Source organism: Euleptes europaea, chromosome 14 (assembly GCF_029931775.1).
Source record: "Euleptes europaea isolate rEulEur1 chromosome 14, rEulEur1.hap1, whole genome shotgun sequence".
Classification (NCBI taxonomy): Eukaryota; Metazoa; Chordata; class Lepidosauria; order Squamata; family Sphaerodactylidae; genus Euleptes; species Euleptes europaea.
In genome coordinates, this window is record NC_079325.1 from 21,387,001 (window position 1) to 21,406,009 (window position 19,009).

At 45.3% G+C, this 19,009-nt stretch overlaps 1 protein-coding gene across 1 annotated transcript; it reads left to right on the forward strand.

The window, feature by feature from the left end:
- The first annotated feature begins 1,223 nt into the window (after positions 1-1,223).
- Positions 1,224-17,666, forward strand: PLPBP (pyridoxal phosphate binding protein). Its single transcript, XM_056861035.1, has 8 exons — positions 1,224-1,327; positions 6,469-6,576; positions 7,548-7,583; positions 10,709-10,784; positions 13,864-13,998; positions 14,945-15,087; positions 15,174-15,272; positions 17,195-17,666. Exons 1-8 carry the CDS (start codon positions 1,232-1,234, stop codon positions 17,330-17,332), a joined length of 831 nt encoding a protein of 276 aa, XP_056717013.1. The 5' UTR covers positions 1,224-1,231; the 3' UTR covers positions 17,333-17,666.
- Positions 17,667-19,009: the final 1,343 nt, after the last annotated feature.

The following is a 19,009-nucleotide window of genomic DNA, read 5'->3' on the forward strand; positions in this document are numbered from 1 at the left end:
ACCCTACCAGAAAACATTTTTGTTAGTCTTTAAGGTGCTACTGGACTCTTGCCCTTTTCTACTATCTGAAATATTGGTTCTTGTAGGTTATCCGGGCTGTGTAACCGTGGTCTTGGAATTTTCTTTCCTGATGTTTCGCCAGCAGCTGTGGCAGGCATCTTCAGAGTAGTAACACTGAAGGACAGTGTCTCTCAGTGTCAAGTGTGTAGGAAGAGTCAGAGAGGGGTTGGGTTTGAGCTGAGTACTGTCCTGCAGACGTAATGTGCTAATCATTGTCCTGTAAGTATCAAGATAATGTACTAATGAGAGTGTGGTATGTTAATATGGAAGCATTGTATCCTGAAATGATCTGGTAATGTGTGAAATCCAAAGCTAATCTGCATGGAAATTGTTGACTGTAGCCTTTGTTAGTCTGGAGGTTTTTTAGGGCCTGATTTGGATTTCACAGCCCGGATAACCTACAAGAACCAATGAACTCTGACCGTGAAAGCCTTCGACAATATCTGAAATATGCCTTACAGAATCCCATGGGCTTGTGTGTGTGTGTGTTAAGTGCCGTCAAGTCGCTTCCGACTCATGGCGACCCTATGAAGGAAAGTCCTCCAAAATGTCCTATCTTTGACAGCCTTGCTCAGATCCTGCAAATTGAAGGCCGTGGCTTCCTTTATGGAGTCCATCCATCCCTTGTTGGGTCTTCCTCTTTTCCTGCTGCCCTCCACTTTTCCTAGCATGACTGTCTTTTCCAGTGACTCCCATGGGCTTACTCCTATATAAGCGCCCACAGATGTGGAGCCAGCCCAACGCTGTAGTTGTTTTGCTTTTTTTCAAAAATAAATAAAAATAAACTGTATTAATTTTGGCCACGCAATCCGAAATTTGGAATCCGCTCAATCTATCCCGACGCCCCCGTCCACCGCGACGTTCGCAACGCGTCCCCGCTCCTCCTCCTCTTGTCGTTCTCGCTCTCCTGCGCACGCGCAGGCCTCCGAGCCCCGTTTCCTCCGGCCCTCCCCGTCTCCCGACCTCTCCAAAAGGGCCGCCCGCCCGACCCCGCCCCGCAGGCCTACGCCCGCCCCCTCCCGTCCCCGCCTCCCGTTCTCATTGGCGAGCGGAGCTCCGCGCGGGACGACGATTGGCTGCGGCCAGGGGCGGGGGAGGTGTGGCGGAAGCCGCCTTCGGGGGAGAGCGGCGAGGGCCCCCCCCCCTCCCGGATTAAGCGGCCTGGCAGGGGATGTGGAGAGGAGGGATGGCTGCTGGGGAAGGCCTGGGACCGGCGCTCAGGGCCGTGAAGGAGCGGGTGCGGCAGGCGGCGGCCCGGAGGCCCCAGGTGAGGAGGAGGAGGAGGAGGAGGAGGAGGAGGAGGAGGAGGAGAGCTCGGGTCTCCCTTGCGGGGGGGGGGCATGGCACGGGACCGTGCAGCAGGTTTCCGGGGGGAGGGATTTGGGGTTTCCAGGGGGGAGCTCAGGGGAGTGTTTCTGCCCCACCTCGTCCTTCCCCTGTCGAGTCCCTGTTTCTGCTCTCCTGGCGACCCCCTCTCCCTCCTCGGGCCTGTCTTTTGGGGATGCTGCGAAAGATGGAGTAGAAAAGAGCCAGAGTCCAGTAGCACCTGAAAGACTAACAAAAATATTGTCCACAGTGGGTCGCCGGGTTAGTCTGCCTGCAGTAGTAGAAAAGGGCCAGAGTCCAGGAGCACCTGAAAGACTAACAAAAATATTTTCTGGCAGGGGATGAGCTTTCGTGAGCTCATACCCTACCAGAAAATATTTTTGTTAGTCTTTAAGGTGCTACTGGACTCTTGCCCTTTTCTAAACCGAGGCTGTCGTACTTTGGACGTATTATGAGAAGACAAGAGTCACTGGAAAAGACAATCGTGCTAGGAAACGTTGAAGGCAGCAGAAAGAGAGGAAGGCCCAACAAGAGATGGATTGACTCTATAAAGGAAGCCTCAATTTGAAGAAGGGAGCTGTGGCTCACGAAAGCTCATACCCTGCCAGAAAATGGTCTTGTTAGTCTTTGAGGTGCTACTGGACTCTTGCATCTGAAGAAGTGAGCTGTGGCTCACGAAAGCTCATACCCTGCCAGAAAATGTTCTTGTTAGTCTTTGAGGTGCTACTGGACTCTTGCATCTGAAGAAGTGAGCTGTGGCTCACGAAAGCTCATACCCTGCCAGAAAATGTTCTTGTTAGTCTTTGAGGTGCTACTGGACTCTTGCATCTGAAGAAGTGAGCTGTGGCTCACGAAAGCTCACACCCTACCAGAAAATGTTTTTGTTAGTCTCTAAGGTGCTACTGGACTCTTGCATCTGAAGAAGTGAGCTGTGGCTCACGAAAGCTCATGAGCTTTCTGGTAGGGTATGAGCTTTCGTGAGCCACAGCTCACTTCTTCAATCTGAAGAAGTGACCTGTGGCTCACGAAAGCTCATACCCTACCAGAAAATATTTTTGTTAGTCTTTAAGGTGCTACTGGACTCTTGCCCTTTTCTACTACTGCAGACAGACTAACACGGCTACCCACTGTGAAAAATATTGTCGAAGGCTTTCACGGTCAGAGTTCATTGGTTCTTGTAGGTTATCCGGGCTGTGTGACCGTGGTCTTGGTATTTTCTTTCCTGACGTTTCTCCCGCAGCTGTGGCAGGCATCTTCAGAGGAGTAACACTGAAGGACAGTGTATCTCAGGGTCAAGTGTGTAGGAAGAGTCATATATAGTCAGAAAGGGGTTGGGTTTGAGCTGAATCATTGTCCTGCAAAAAGTATCAAAGGTAATGTGTTAGTCACACATTAGCTTTTAGCACATTACCTTTGATACTTTTTGCAGGTCAATGATTCAGTTCAAACCCAACCCCTTTCTGACTATATAAGACTCTTCCTACACACTTGGCGACAAGAGTCACTGGAAAAGACAGTCATGCTAGGAAAAGTTGAGGGCAGCAGGAAAAGCGGAAGACCCAACAAGAGATGGATTCACTCAATAAAGGAAGCCACGGCCTTCAATTTGCAGGATCTGAGCAGGGCTGTCAAAGATAGGACATTTTGGAGGACTTTCATTCATAGGGTCGCCATGAGTCGGAAGCGACTTGACGGCACTTAACACACACACACACTTGACACTGAGAGACACTGTCCTTCAGTGTTACTCCTCTGGAGATGCCTGCCACAGCTGCTGGCGAAATGTCAGGAAAGAAAATACCAAGACCACGGTCACACAGCCCGGATAACCTACAAGAACCAACTAACAAAAATATTTTCTGGCAGGGTATGAGCTTCGAAATATGTGGGAGGCTCTTGAAAGGCTGGCGAGGTTTTATTCAAATGTATGCCTTGATCCTGCTTGCCTTGAGCCTGGGTAGAAGATAAGGCAAGGCGAGACAGAAATATTTTCAATAAATAAATGGGCTCTAATCCTTGAAAGTTCAGGCAAGGTTTTTGTGTGTGTTAGTCTTTCCGGGGCCAAAAGCCTGCTAGTTTTTATATATATAAACTATATATATATATGCATACACGTATATATATCTATACATACACATTATTCTAGAAGTTAAAACGTTTGTTGAAGTCGCTTCCCCTCAGGATTTTCTGCAAGGTCTTGAAGTTTAGTCACTGAGCAGAAACATGGCTGCATCTCTTGCCCCACCCACCCACACACAATGTGCATGTAAGTAAAGCGCATGAGCGTTAAGAAGAAGAAGAGTTGGTTTTTATATGCCGATTTTCTCTACCACTTAAGGAAGAATCAAACTGGTTTACAGTCCCCTTCCCCACACCAGACACCCTGTGGGGTAGGTGGGGCTGAAAGAGTGTGACTAGCCCAAGGTCACCCAGCTGACTTCGTGTGTAGGAGTGGGGAAACCAACCTCGTTCACCAGATTAGCGTCCGTCACTCATGTTTAGTGTTTGTGGGGATCCACTACTACCTACTTTTTATAAGAACAAACCAAGATTGTTACAAAATAATGAGTAAACGGTTTTGCTAGTACGATATGACTTTCGCTAAAAGGAGGGGGGGATGACCTGTCTCCTAGATGAGTGGAAGCCTGGTGACAGCAGAGGAAGTGAATTTAGTTTTCAGCATTGTTGATGTGAGGAGGGAGAGCTTAGCAAGTGGTCCTAGAGACGAGCGTGTCTCTATTTTTGTCTGGAATTATTGTTTATTTAGAAAATATGTATGCCGCCTCTCTAGAAGGTATGATTTTTGGAATGGATGTGGGTGGGATAGTTGAGCTCAGGTTTGTTTTTTGTTTATGTTTATTTTTTTTGCTAGAATACTTTTGGATGTGTGCTAAATTTATGAAGTAAGATTCATACTTAGGGCTTGTTTGTTGCTAAGACCGTTACAGCTTGACAGTTAAGACATAAATTCGTTGATTACATCTTATGAACTAGCCTGTGATAATATAAGTTATGATGCATCTGTTAGCCTTCATGGAGCACAAATCTCTCCTTCTCTCTGAACCGTAATACATTAATTATCCTGAATATGCAGTCTTGCTGAGGAACAGAAGTGCTACCTTCTTGAATCAGATCAAAGTCCAACCTAGTCCAGCATTCTTTGTATAAGAATTCCAGTAACCACCACTGTTAAATGACCCACCAGACACTGTCGGCATTTTACCCCTGAAGAGAAGGTTGCAGTTGGTTCCTGAGTCCCAGTTAGTCATCTGCAATTCCTTGTTACTCACTCATGCTGTTTCTCAGTCCAAAGCCTGGTTTTAGCTCTAGCTGATTCATAAATAAGGAATTGGGGACAAACATCAGCCCCGTTCTGCGGTGATTTACTGTATTCCCATTCCTAAGTTAAAAGGGTCTCACTTCCAGTGCGTTCAGTACATTTTTATAAGCACAATTTTGTGCGTGTTAAGATTTTTATATCCCATACTCTTAGTTTTTTGAACGGTCTCATAAGTTCTTAAAAATATAAGAGCAAAACCATGCTATTAATGTCTGACATACTGATAGCAAAAGTTCCTAACTCTTCCACTGTTGCTTAGTGAAAGGGGCCATGTTTGATCTCCTTCCCCTTTTGCAGGATGTTTGTCCCTTAATGGAGTATGAGAGGTAAGGGACCAGGTGATAGTTACCTAGGCAGGTAGATAGGAAAAGCTTTGTTCTCTCTCCCTTTCCTTTCACAGGCGTTTTTGTTCTTGGAAAGAATGGTTAAAGATTAACATTGCAGTCCTGCTTATTTTCTATACTTAGAAATCTATTATAGTTTAAGGGAGTTATTTATTCGCTTTGTTTATGCCCTGCCTTTCTCCCCAACGGGGACGCAAAGTGGCTTATGTTGTTCTCTTCTCCTCCGTTGTATCCTCACAGTAACCCTGTTGCCCTGAAAGCATCACTGGCCCAAGGTCACCCAGAGAGCTTCCGTGGTAGAGTAGGGATTCAAACCTGGGTCTCCCAGATTATGGTCGAACACTCTTACCACTACACTGGCTCTGTGTGGATGGGCACACACACATATAACTAGTAAAAGCCAGTGAATGAATACATGAAGCGAGCTAAAAGGATACCCAGCATAGGTCCAGCCCAGCATTCCCTGCAATCATCCCAGCAAGGCTCCAGATGGCCTGCCAGCAATTGGTCAGTGGTTCACTGGTCTCCTGTGATCCGTCATCTTCTTCTTTCCTCTCCCAGTTTATCTTAGGCAATTCACAGAGTTGTTGTTTGTACAAGTGAAAGCATCCTTTCATTATCGCAAGGATGGAGAACAATCAACATTGCAATTAAAGCCTAATCGACAGTCAGGTACAGCAAGCTAATTCGTCAGTAAAAGGGTTGAAAGGCAACCCATCCCAGGCAGATCGGTGAAAGCGGATTCTTTTTTTTTTAAATGCTAAGCTTGTTATATTTGAGGCTGCCACATTAATTGTTTGGAGGGGGGGTAATGGGCTCCTTTCAGAGAGAGTTCTTCCCCCACTGTGTTGATTGGATATTATTTCTTCGCTTCTACTTGGAACTGCTGCTTTATATGCTGAAGGTTTGTCCTGTAGCTGCTAGCCAGCAGTGAAATGTATTTGGTGTAATCTCCTTTGCTGTTATGTTATGACCATATGTGCATGTTAAATAAAATTTCTCCAGAAGCATTCTGGTTTCCATGCAGCTTGTAATTCCTTGGAGTTAAGGTCCAGCTTCAGGATGAAACAATAAAGTTTCATGGCACCTTATAAGTCTAAAACATTTATTGTAGAAAATGGCTTTTAAAAACCAGAGCCCACTTTGCCAGATACTCTCAAAAGCTTCTGCTACAATAAATTTGTTAGCTGTTAAGGTGCCAAAAGGCCTTTTTAAAAAATTCGGCTGCAACATACTTAACACAGCTGCATGAGCACTTGCATTGCTCGATGCCTCTTCAGTGAGTGACTCAAAATTAGCACGTGTGAACTTGCCTTCATCGAGAAGAACTGTGTTCAAGATGAAAGGGGGTATTCTTTGTTCTGCTTGGCTACTGATCACTTCTTCCTGTGCCAACAGAGCTTGCCCGCACTGCAACCTCGTCTTGTAGCCGTCAGTAAAACGAAACCGGCCGAAATGGTGATAGAGGCCTACAACCACGGGCAGCGCAGCTTTGGGGAAAACTATGTGAGTACAGCTTGCATTTTCCATGGAAAAGAAAAGATGTTTTGGCTCATCCTGTCTCATTTTGTCCTTGGGTCTTTCATAGCTGAACGACTGCCACATCATTGCTCAAATTCTTCTGTGCTTCGTCTCTCTCCCTCTCTCTCCCCACTCCTCTAAGCCTCTAATACAAAGCCCTGGAGTTCTTGTAGCATCTCTGTGACCCCTGCTCCATTTTCATGAGCTTTCTAGGCTTCCTCCCAAACCAGGGGCCAGCAGCTGGCATTTCAGGGAACAACCTGCTTTTTGCTCAATATATTCTGGGGCACCTCTCACTGTTCTTACTTTTTGAATAGTCTTCTGCCTGCTTTATGACTTGATGCCATGCACTTTGGGTCTGGGGGTGGCCGGGTGTTGGCCGTATCCCACGGGACTCTGATGTCCTTCAACATGGGGGACCTTGGGCAAGTTACAGCTCTGTTGTGGGGAGGGGAAGGGTAGGTGATTGTAAGCCGGTTTGAGTCTCCCTTAAGTGGTAGAGAAAGTCGGCATATAAAAACCAACTCTTCTTCTTGTTCTTCTCCTCCTCCTCTAACTTGAATTGTATGGTATGGATTAAATATGGTTGTAACCTAGACACTGAAATTATGGGGGAGGGGGACGGTGGTGTGTCCCATGTTCCATTTGGGTATGTATGCACAAATACAGGAGTAAGCAACATCTTGCTTAAAGGGACTTTTGGTGTCGTTGGCAGTTTAATCCTTGTCTTTGTGCGTAAGGACACTGTGTTAGCAGTGTTGATAAAGAGGTTATGGGTAAGAGGATGTACTCTCTTGGACTTCGCTGGGGAAGCTTCTCATAAGTTAGTTGCCTTATGTTGCCTAGTGTACTTGAAGTTCACTCTGCAGTTCAGTGTGCACACTGATCAGAATTCATGGGATTCTGCACAGAGAGAAGGGAGCTTTCCACATCTTAACCTGATCTCTCTTCTCTAGGTTCAGGAATTGCTAGAAAAGGCATCAGACTCCAGTGTAAGTATACTGCATTTTTAAATCCCTTTGATTGCATAAGTCTGTAGTTGCAGAAAGATTGTCCAGTATATTGTCGAAGGCTTTCACGGTCAGAGTTCATTGGTTCTTGTAGGTTATCCGGGCTGTGTAACCGTGGTCTTGGAATTTTCTTTCCTGACGTTTCGCCAGCAACTGTGGCAGGCATCTTCAGAGTAGTAACACTGAAGGACAGTGTCTCTCAGTGTCAAGGGTGTAGGAAGAGTAATATATAGTCAGAAAGGGGTTGGGTTTGAGCTGAGTATTGTCCTGCAAAAGTATTGTCCTGTAAGTATCAAGATAATGTGCTAATGAGGGTATGGTATGTTAATATGGAACCATTGGTTCCATATTAACATACCATACCCTCATTAGCACATTATCTTGATACTTACAGGACAATACTTTTGCAGGACAATACTCAGCTCAAACCCAACCCCTTTCTGACTATATATTACTCTTCCTACACCCTTGACACTGAGAGACACTGTCCTTCAGTGTTACTACTCTGAAGATGCCTGCCACAGTTGCTGGCGAAACGTCAGGAAAGAAAATTCCAAGACCACGGTTACACAGCCCGGATAACCTACAAGAACCAATTGTCCAGTATGCTTCATACTCTTTTCTGCACTGGAAAAGCAGCTATCTTTTTGAATGCAGCCGCCGAGATTAGATCCTAGACATTGGAAAAACTATGTTAATCAAACATGCCAGATTTCTATGTTTTTGTTTTAATGGCTGTATTACCAAAAGGTCTGTAGACCATGTAATAAAGCTGTAAGTTAACTGCATGTGTTTCAACAAGCATATCTTTTCACTTGTAAATGATAGATAGTCTTGGTCTAGATGCCTCTTAAAGCTGCAGAAAGTGCAACAGAACTTTCACGTTATGTTGCTGCATTTCTCTGTTGCTGTCTATTGAACAATTAGAAAAAGCCAAGCAACAGATGCTTAATATATTCTGCCTTGCCCTGGAGAGCCCAAGGCAGTATACCAAAATATACCAACAGTTTATGTGTGTTGACTCACACTATGTAATCTGCCTTGAGTCTCAGTGAGAAAGGCAGATATCAATAAATAAAAATAATGAGCAACAGAGGGAAACAATTAAAATACTAGATAAATCTCCCCAGGTCACAGACAATTTAAATAACGATCCTTTCACATCTCCAAAACAACTGCAAAACACTCTCCCCAAAAAAGATGGAGAGACAGAGATGAAACATCCCCTTCCCACTTGCAGAGAAGGGAGAAGGAATTAGCCCCGCCCCCCTTCACTCCAGCCTCCTGACTCAGGAAGCTGTTCCTCTGTGCAAATCCTGCGACCCTAGGAATAATCTTTCTGGGAGTTGGAAGGGGCTGCAGAAAACCACATACGGATGGTGGGACATGGGCCAGTGTCTCAAAGCCACAACAGTTAAATAGAACTTCCATGTTCACTGGCTGCATCCTGTTGAACATCAGTTGTAGCAGGCAAATGGCATGCAGATAATTGTTGTCTTTACGCTCTACTTACGGCCTTCCTGGCAGCATGTGGCTAGTTGCTATTGGGCACAGGATGCTGGACTAGGTGGACCTTTGGACTAGACACAACAGCAGCCCATCTTGTCTTAAATATAACTAGATCAGAGATTCAATCATGAAGTAATGATTAGTTCTCTGGCCTTGATGGGAAAAACCCCAGGTTTTGGATCATGCATGTGCTTGAAGATGGGCTGCAGATGTCTAGGGATGTGCAACTTTCCATCTCTGTCCATTGCTGGCCCCGTTACAGAACTGATTCTAACTCCAAAATATTTGATCGGTGGAAGGGGGGGTAGAAATTTGACAGTTTTCCAGTCCTGGCTAAGATTGAGTCACAAAATCTCTCCCAGCAGAGATCATTAACACTTAGAGGTATTGAGTTAACTACTTTCAGAACTGGTCATGCCTCTGAGGCCTCTAGTGAGGTCTCTAATCTGGAGAACCGGGTTGGAATCCCCACTTGAAACGTAAAATTCTCTGAATGATTGTGGGCCAACAGAGAGCCAGCATGGTGTAGAGGTTAAGAGCGGTGGACTCTAATCTGGAGAACTGGGTTTGATTCCCCAGTCCTCCATGTGAGTGGCAAACTCTAATCTGGTGAACCAGGTTGGTTTCCTCACTCCTACACATGAAGCCAGCTGGGTGACCTTGGGCTAGTCACAGTTCTCTTAGAGCTCTCTCAGGCCCACCTATCTTGCAGGGTGTCTGTTGTGGGGAGAGAAAGGGAAGCTGTCTTGATTCTCCTTAAAAGGTAGAGAAAATCGGTGTGTAAAAACCAACCCTTCTTCTCATTCTGTTTATCTCATTCTCATTTGACAAGCCTCGTTCAGTCCAAATACACTTCTGCCGGAGCACACTTCAAAACCAGCTCACCGTGTCTCTATAGAGGATAGTGCTAACTTGTTTTCTGTTGCCCCAGAAAGTCGGACCAGAACCAACGGGTTGAAATTAAATCAAGAGTTTCCAGCTAGACCAGTGGTTCCCAACCTTTTTTTGACCAGGGACCACTAGGACTTTTTTGTTCAGTGCAGGGACCCCAAGGTTCAAAATAAAAATTCTGAGAATTTGAAAATAAACTTTAATCATAACTGTTAGTTAAACATTAAACTTAGAATAATATTTGAATATTTATTTTTATAATAGAGAACTTTTAATTGAAAATATTAATTTATTATGGCTTTATAACTTTGTTTCGCGGACCTTAATTTAGTTCTCGCGGACCCCTGGGGGTCCATGGACCCCTGTTTGGGAACCAGTGATCTAGACAGTAGGAAGAATTTTCTAACAGTTAGAGCGGTTCCTCAGTGGAGCAGGCTTCCTCGGAAGGTGGTAAGCTCTCCTTCCCTGGAGGTTTTTAAGAAGAGGTTAGATGGCCATCTGTCAGCAATGCTGATTCTATGACTTTAGGCAGATCATGAGAGGAAGGGCATCTTGGCCATCTTCTGGGCGGGGAGCAGGAGTCACTGTGTGTGTGTGTGTGGGTGGGGGAGGTAGTTGTGAATTTCCGGCATTGTGCAGGGGATTGGACTGGATGACCCTGGTGGTCCCTTCCAACTTTATGATTTTATGATTCTCTCTCTATTTAGATCTTGTCGTCGTGTCCCGAGATCAAATGGCATTTCATAGGCCACCTTCAGAAAAACAATGTCAACAAGCTGATTGGTAATCTTCATTTCTTTCTGTACTGATTGGAAAAGGGATATACGGATTGTGATTGGGGGGCGGGGGAGAAGGGGACATCTGTAATAGGTTTACTGGGGCACTCCAGCAGTACCGACTCCGACTCAGCCAGATTACTACCTAATTTTGGAATGCAGTTGAATTGCACAATACAAGATGTTTGCAGAGCTGGTAGAGGGTTGGACTCTCGCAACGTTTCTCATAGGAGGTCTTGGCAATGGGTCTTGCTCATGCTTAATGTCTGGCCAATTGGAGTCGTTTTGAGATGAGAAGGAAGTGTTCCCATGGGTCTGACTGAGTAGTAACCCTGCGTTGTTGTTGTTATGCTTGACATGCTTCTCTGAGCCATCTGGAAACCATACCATCTCAAACACCTTTCTCAGATGCTTTCTGGCCTGGGCACACTGATTGTTAAGCCAGTGATTGTTTAACCTTTAATGTACTACCACCCACCAAGTATCCAACATTATCATCAAATGCATCCCAAGCCACAAATGGAAAAATTAGGACATAAAAGCAGCTCTCCAGACAAAGGAACTTTATTTATATAGGCAAATTTATGAGATATGTGTATGGTACACAGATTTCAGGTGTGCATTCAATGAGACCTTTGTTCCTGATGGCCCTCAGCCAACACCTTAATGTTCAGTTTGATTCCTATTTTCCATGTGCCACTTTAAAAGGGGGGCTAGGAGAGAAATAAGAGCCCCATGGCGCAGAGTGGTAAGCTGCAGTACTGCAGTCCAAGCTCTGCTCACGACATGAGTTCGATCCCAACGGAAGTTGGGTTCAGGTAGCCGGCTCAAGGTTGAATCAGCCTTCCATCCTTCCAAGGTACCCAGCTTGCTGGGGGTAAAGGGAAGATGACTGGGGAGGGCACTGGCAAACCACCCCGTAAAACAAAGTCTGCCTAGTAAACGTCGGGATGTGACATCACCCCATGGGTCAGGAATGACCCGGTGCTTGGACAGGGGACCTTTACCTTTAGGAGAGAAATATGGGATTTTATGGAATCCCTTGACTTTTTTTTTAACCTTAAAGTTGATAGCAGCTGTGGGCATGTGATAAGCGTGCAGCATGGGGGAATTTTTTTTCTTCTTGCGTGTGCAGGTGGGTGGGAGGGAGGATTACCAAAGTAAAATTTTCACTCATCTGTCCCCCTTTCCAAGGTACTAAATGGCTGCTGTTATCTTCAGTGATTTCAGCTCATGGGTTAATACAGACCCATGTGTAGTTTAAACCACTGCTTGTGGCACCAAGGGCTTTATTGCTGTAGCTAAAAGCCATTGCGTAACAGGTTGAGATTGGGGTAAAAATCAGAACTTCACATACAGATAAGTTAAACACATTAATGTAATAGAGAAATCATGTACATATATCTGTATTAGTCAGAGCATCACTTACATGAAATGAAAATAGCATATGTAGATCTGTTTCCCCACATAATTTTCTCAGATTTTTTGAGGATGCGATTACAAATAATGCAGCCCGATAAGGTATATAGGTTGAATGTCCCTTAACTGGACATCCAAAAACCAGAGTGATCCAAAAACTGGACTTCTTTTTAATAATATTTTTATTGATTTTCAACAATAAATAAGGGTACAGAAGGAAAAAGGGATGGGGAGGGGAAAGAAGGAAAAACAGGTAAATTGTTAAAATAATATTTAACAGTATAACGTCTTATACTACCCCCTTGCATCTTTTATTAATACCATTATTTTCTAGTAGGGTAATTTTAAGCCCCAACTTAAATCTACTATAGCTCTTGGAGTCTAGTTGTTATTTTTTGGTTACAATATAATCATAGAAAGGTGTCCATTTGTCTCTATTTTGTTTTTTATCATTCGTTTGTAAAGTTTCAGTCAGTTGTGCCATTGTTATATATTCATAAGATTTATCCAACCAGATCTCTATGGTGGGGATTCTATTTGTTTTCCATAGAGATGCTAATACTACTCTAGCGGCTGTGATTAGATATTTCAGCATATTCTGTTGGTCTTTGTCAATATTGTCTGGAGTTTTACTTAATAGAAATAATTTAGGGTCATATGATATATTTTGACCAATAATGCCTTCTAAGTTCTTGTGTATCTTCTTCCAAAATTTCTGAACTAAATCGCATGTCCACCAACAGTGATAGAAAGTGCCCCTAGTTTTACGACATTTCCAACATAGGCCAGATGTCAAAAACTGGACTTCTGAGACAAAAACTGTTGTTAATTAGGCAGATGACTGGAGGAAACATTTTATAAAGCCATCCAGCAGAATGCCTCCTAGCCCCTAGAGGACCCACTCCCTGGTTCCTTAACTGCTTCTGATGTTTCTTCTCACCTAATAAAATAAAATACAGTGTTAAGAACATCATAGGTGGAGACTCAAAGCCTGCCGTTGTTAGTTGGTTTGTTATTGCTCTTGTTTAATAGCTGATACTGGTATTATGGTGAGTTAGTTTCACCTTTGCTTTCTGATGGTTCAGTGTACACAAAATTATTAAAATATTGTTTAAAATTACATCCAGGCTACGTGTATAAAGTGTACATGAAACATATATAAAACGTAATTGAATTTCGTGTTTAGACTTGGGTCCCATCCCCAAGTTATCTCATTATGTGTATGCAAATATTCCAAAGTATGGAAAGATCTAAAATGCAGAACACTTTGGTCCCAAGCAGTCCGGATAAGGGATACTCAACCTATAGTTTAATAATTTATCAGACAGCAGATAAACAACTGTATTCTTTGATGACCAACCAATACACTGAGAAAGGTGAATAGACAAAATCACTTCCTCTTGGGCAACCATGCAACAGAAAATAATTTTCCTTTCTGTTATGCTTTGTGTTTTGCTAAACACTTCTGCAACGACAGACGGGCAAGTAGTGACTGATCTACGCTGCTTGTGCAAGAGCGGTATGAAAAGATCACCTTCCCACCCACCCACCCCAAGGGAAGTGAACAGCTTTCATTTTGTCACGTTCTTAGGACAAGCTTTGTCCAAAGTGTGTGCTCCTTTCTGGCGTGGGCAATGTTGCTATGATGTTTTCTTTGATTTGTTTAGCTGTACCCAACCTATTTATGCTGGAAACTGTGGATTCTGTGAAGTTGGCAGACAGAGTGAACAGTTCATGGCAGAAGAAGGGCTCTTCAGAGAGGCTGAAGATCATGGTGCAAGTGAACACCAGTGGGGAGGACAGTAAGTAGCCTGCATGCTGTTCACCTGCCTCTTAACCGTGTTCGAGTGCCCAAGAGCTCATGAACCAAATTATCACCCTTACTTTAAAGGGCTGCTGTCATTTAGATCCAAGACTCTGATATGTCTTTGATACATGTATGAGGAATAATATTTGGCCTGAATCATAGAATCAAAGAGTTGGAAGGACCCACCAGGGTCATCTAGTCCAACCCCCTGCATAATGCAGGGAATTCACAACTACCTCCCCACCACACCTAGTGACCAGAAGATGGCCAAGATGCCCTCCCTCTCATCATCTGCCTAAGGTCATAGAATCAGCATTGCATTGTAATCTCTTAATCTTGCTTGCCAGAAGGAGAAATCCTACCAGTGAAAGCCCTTGTCAGTCTTCTCCCATCTCCCTCTCTCCCCTGCCCCCCTCCCCGTATCATTTTCTCTGCTGGAGAGCTTTATTTATCACAAAGGCCAACACATCAAATTATGTCAAATGACTCTAGTTTGCAAGGATTGAACTGGCAGAGCTGCTAAGGCTGAACAGTTTAGTGATTTTGCCTCACGTCTAAAATGTGGGGAACTTCAATCAACTATAGATGTATGTCTCTCCTCCACACATCATTAGTCCATGGAAACTGGATGCTGGACTAGATTAACCTTTGGGTTTGATCCAGCAGATGTTGTCATCCTGAGGGTGGAGGGGGGGCAAGGCATACGTTCCAGTTGGAGTCCAGATTTCAAAAACGTGAACTGCAAATTCTGAGGAAGGTTTACCAAGAAGGGAAAAACTGGCACATCTCAACTTCACTTTCTGTTTTGTTTCTTGTAGAGCTTTTTAGCGGAAGGGATTTTGAGATGCGGTTAATATACAAGGGAAGTAGAGGCTGCCCATCTCTTGGGTGAAGAGTGCCCAATCTGTCTTCACTCTATGATGCTAAACTTCTCTTTCCAGGTAAACATGGCCTGCCGCCTGGTGAAACAGTGACAACCGTGGCACATATCATCCAGAAGTGTACAAGCCTGGAATTTGTGGGCTTGATGACCATTGGGAGCTTTGGGCATGACCTCAGTCAGGGACCCAATCCTGACTTCCAGGTATGTCCGATCTTTAAAGATCACACAAACTTGAACTTTAAGGAAATGGGGGTTAAGATTTAATTGTGTTCTCTCTCTCCCTTCAGATGTTGATCTCCTTGCGTCAGGAGGTGTGTGAAAAGCTCCATATCCCGATCGAGAAGGTTGAGCTGAGCATGGGGATGTCGACAGACTTTCAGCACGCAGTAAGTCTGGCTTCTTTCTTGCCTTAGGAACCTCTTCAGGAGAGGCTGCGGCTCAGAGGTAGAACATACCCTTTGCAGGTCAATCAAATCTCTGGAATTGCCACTTAGCCTTAAGCAACAGGTGCTAGGAAAGACCCCTCTCTTCTGAAACCCCAAAGAGTCCCCGGAGGTCTGCATGGGTGCATCCACGCAACCAAGGCCATGTCTCCAGAACATATAGTTTGCTGTGAAGTCCTAGCATGTAAATCGGGAATCACTACAGGATGTTCTCTAAAGGCATACAAAGAATTGTAATCTTCTTTTGGTGGGTACATCAGTTGTCCACATCACTGGTTCTTTAGCAGCTGGATTGGAATCCATGAATGGGTTCCCTCCTGAACTAAGATGGATACCAGTAGTAAGTAAAGGTAACGGTCCCCTGTGCAAGCACCGGGTCATTCCTGACCCATGAGGTGACATCACATCCTGACGTTTAGTAGGCAGACTGTGTTTATGGGGTGGTTTGCCAGTGCCTTCCCCAGTCATCTTCCCTTTACCCCCAGCAAGCTGGGTACTCATTTGACCGACCTCGGAAGGATGGAAGGCTGAGTCAACCTTGAGGCGGCTACCTGAAACCAACTTCCGTCGGGATCGAACTCAGGTCGTGAGCAGAGCTTGGACTGCAGTACTGCAGCTTACCACTCTGCGCCATGGGGCTCTTAACCAGTAGTACCACCATGGTATATTTTTAGGGTGCCTGTTCATTTCTTTTTTAAGGAAAAAGACTGCCACATGTGAAAAACCTCCCTTTTTGTGTATGATAGGTGTAAAAAGCTGAAATACCTCTGGTCTGAAGTGTGACCTTGTTTTTGTGCCTGAAATTATGCATACGGTCATAGCAGTGAGGCGAATGTGACAAACGTCTGGCTCAATTAGCATTAGAATTTTTACAAGCTTGGGGATTGCAAAAAACGTGTGTGTGTGTGTTTAGAATCCCTGCAAAATCTTCCCCTCCATGCTCAAGACCCTGAGAGATTAATTCCCCGCCCCCTCTTCCCCCCCTTTAATTCACAGCTTGGGCTCTCTTAACATTCCACCCCTCCTGGAACCTTTCTAGTGTTAACGAGGGGCCTTTTCCCAAGTTTCTTGCTGTTTAACTCACAGTGAATTCCCCTCTCCGCAAATAAGTACCCCCCAAGGAGGTAAGAGCCCCCTGCCTTATCCATAATTCGCTGCATTATGCAGCTTCTGTCATCTGCATAGGGGCCAGCCCACTTATCACTAGGTATCGAGATTATGCCCTGACCTGGATGGCCCAGGCTGGCTCGATCTCATCTGATCTCGGTAGCTAGTACTTGGATAGGAGACTACTGGGGAAGTCCAGGGGTACTATGCAGAGGCAGACAATGGCAAACCACCTCTGAATGTCTCTTGCCTTGAAAGCCCTAAGTTGACTATGACCTGAGGGCAAAAAAGAGAGAGAGAGAGAGAGAGACCTTTCTAGACCTCCCTGGGCAGGAGGCTGCTGCTATTCCATTTTACATATAGGAGAATTAAGGGGAGAGGCTGTGGCTCAGTGGTAGAACCTCTGCTTTGCATGCAGAAGGTCCCAGGTTCAATCCCCGGCATCTCCAGTTAAAGGGGCTAGGCAAGTAGGTGATGTGAAAGACCTCTGCCTGAGACCCTGGAGAGCCGCTGCCGGTCTGAGTAGATGCTACTGACTTTGATGGACCAAGGGTCTGATTCAGTCTAAGGTAGCTTCATGTGTTCAAGGCCTTAGGATCAAAAGCCTCAACTCATCAGCCACTGGAACAACAAGTTCCGTGGACAGCGCCCGTGATGCTCTACTGAAATTGCAGTATTGCCTGGGAACAGCGAGCCAGTGCTGTCTAGCAACAGACAAACATCATCGTATCCTTTTTCCTGCTTGTACCTCTGTGCAGATTGAAGTTGGATCCACCAATGTTCGAATCGGAAGTACAATCTTCGGCGAACGCGATTACCCCAACAAGCCTTCCAGTGACAAGGCCCTAGGAGAAATTAAAGGAAAACTGGAGAACTTGACGGTGCAGGAACACTAATGCAAGAAGGCCATGGAAGTTCCCTCCCAGCAGAGGGAATATGCTCAGATAGACCTTACTATGCACTTGAATTTCTCCCTTTGTGCTGACTGATGTGGGGCGCAATCAGGTAACGGGAAGGTGTCACAAGCGCCTCGGTTACCTGTAACTTTGCTATTGTGTATCCATAGAAATTGGATTTTTTTAACCAGCAAACAAACACCTGTGATTGCCAAGTGACTTTTCGTACCTTAGCTACAGTGAACTTTAGATAGCTCTACTGGATAACCAGCTGACTTAAGCCCTACTAGGTCTGGGCGTAAAACCATTTCCAGCTGTGACCGTCGTACATTTCTGATCAAGGGAAGTGGGTTTTCTCCTTTCCTGAAGGGTAAAATTCCCCACCTTCGCAGGGATGCCTGTAACATGCTTCATTCACATCCCCCCCCCCAACAAAATGCTGTGTGCGTAGACTTGAGGCGTCCTTGCAATGATCTCTCGTAGACCCTTCGTGACACTAAAGAACTGTAATAGCCGCTCAATGCGGACGGGCCACTGAGGAGAGATGGGGAAGGAGCCACTTATGCATGTAAGCCAACAATAGATTTTTTAATATATATATATTTTTGAGCCACAGGAGTTGAAAAATGGGAAGCGTTGCCAAGGTTGAAGTCGTCCTCCAAAGACTGGCGTTGCCGCCTCCTATCACTTTGCCACATATCACGTTCTTCTGTTATGAAACTACTCCTCTCCCCCCCACCCTCCTGGGTGCACGTAGTTCTGCCAGGTAGCAGTACGTTTCCACTAGCCAAAGCAGGGAATCCCTGACTCTGCAGCTGACTCGCTGCGAGATCTCGGCCGAGTCACCGAACCATACTGTGCCTGAGTCCCCTATATGAGAAATGGGGCTCACCTACCTCACGTGGGAGACCGCGAGGCTGCTGTGTCCAGAAAGTTTATTTGGAATTACTTCCCCCCCCCCCGGGCCCGCTCCCTCCACCCAGGAGGAAGGGCACTAGCTGCGGTGTAACGCAGGCTTGTGCGTCAGCCCAAAAACAAAATCTAGCAGCCCACAATTTATTTATTTTGGCACACTTGTTAGGCGCATGTGTTTTGTGCGTGTCTGTCGCAGGACAGCTTGCGCGGAGGGTCCGCAGGCGGCTCGTATGCAAGGAACGGTTACCCTGGGCGACAGGTTGATGCAAAGCATCGATAGCCCAGATGCGGGACCCAACTTGGTAGGAGGAACGCTGAGTTGGATCACCACTGTACATATTGCTCCAAGATCTTAAGACGTTGATTTGACGCAGCCGCACCCATTACTTCACTAAAGACTTCGTTCAAGCGTCCATCTCCATCTTCGCGGCACCCCACTCAGTGAAAATGTTTACAGTGGAATCTGTTTTGTAACTCACCTGTTGACAATCTATTCCGAGGCCCAGCCTGCTGCTAAAACAACTCTAGTTCTTGGTAGAAATACCCTCCTGTCCTCTTCCCTGTAGCGAAAAGCTTCGTGCCTGGTGTGTCTTTTTGGTTTAATGTAGCTGTGGGGCTTGTGTTACTTCCTGGAAGTGACTGAATGTAACTGCAAATGTCTTGTCCAGTTGGGGTCCCCACTGTGTAAAAGCAATGCTGACTTGCAGTCTGAATTGTCCCGGAGTTCCACAGTACAGTGTTTTCATTGTGTTAAGACTAAAT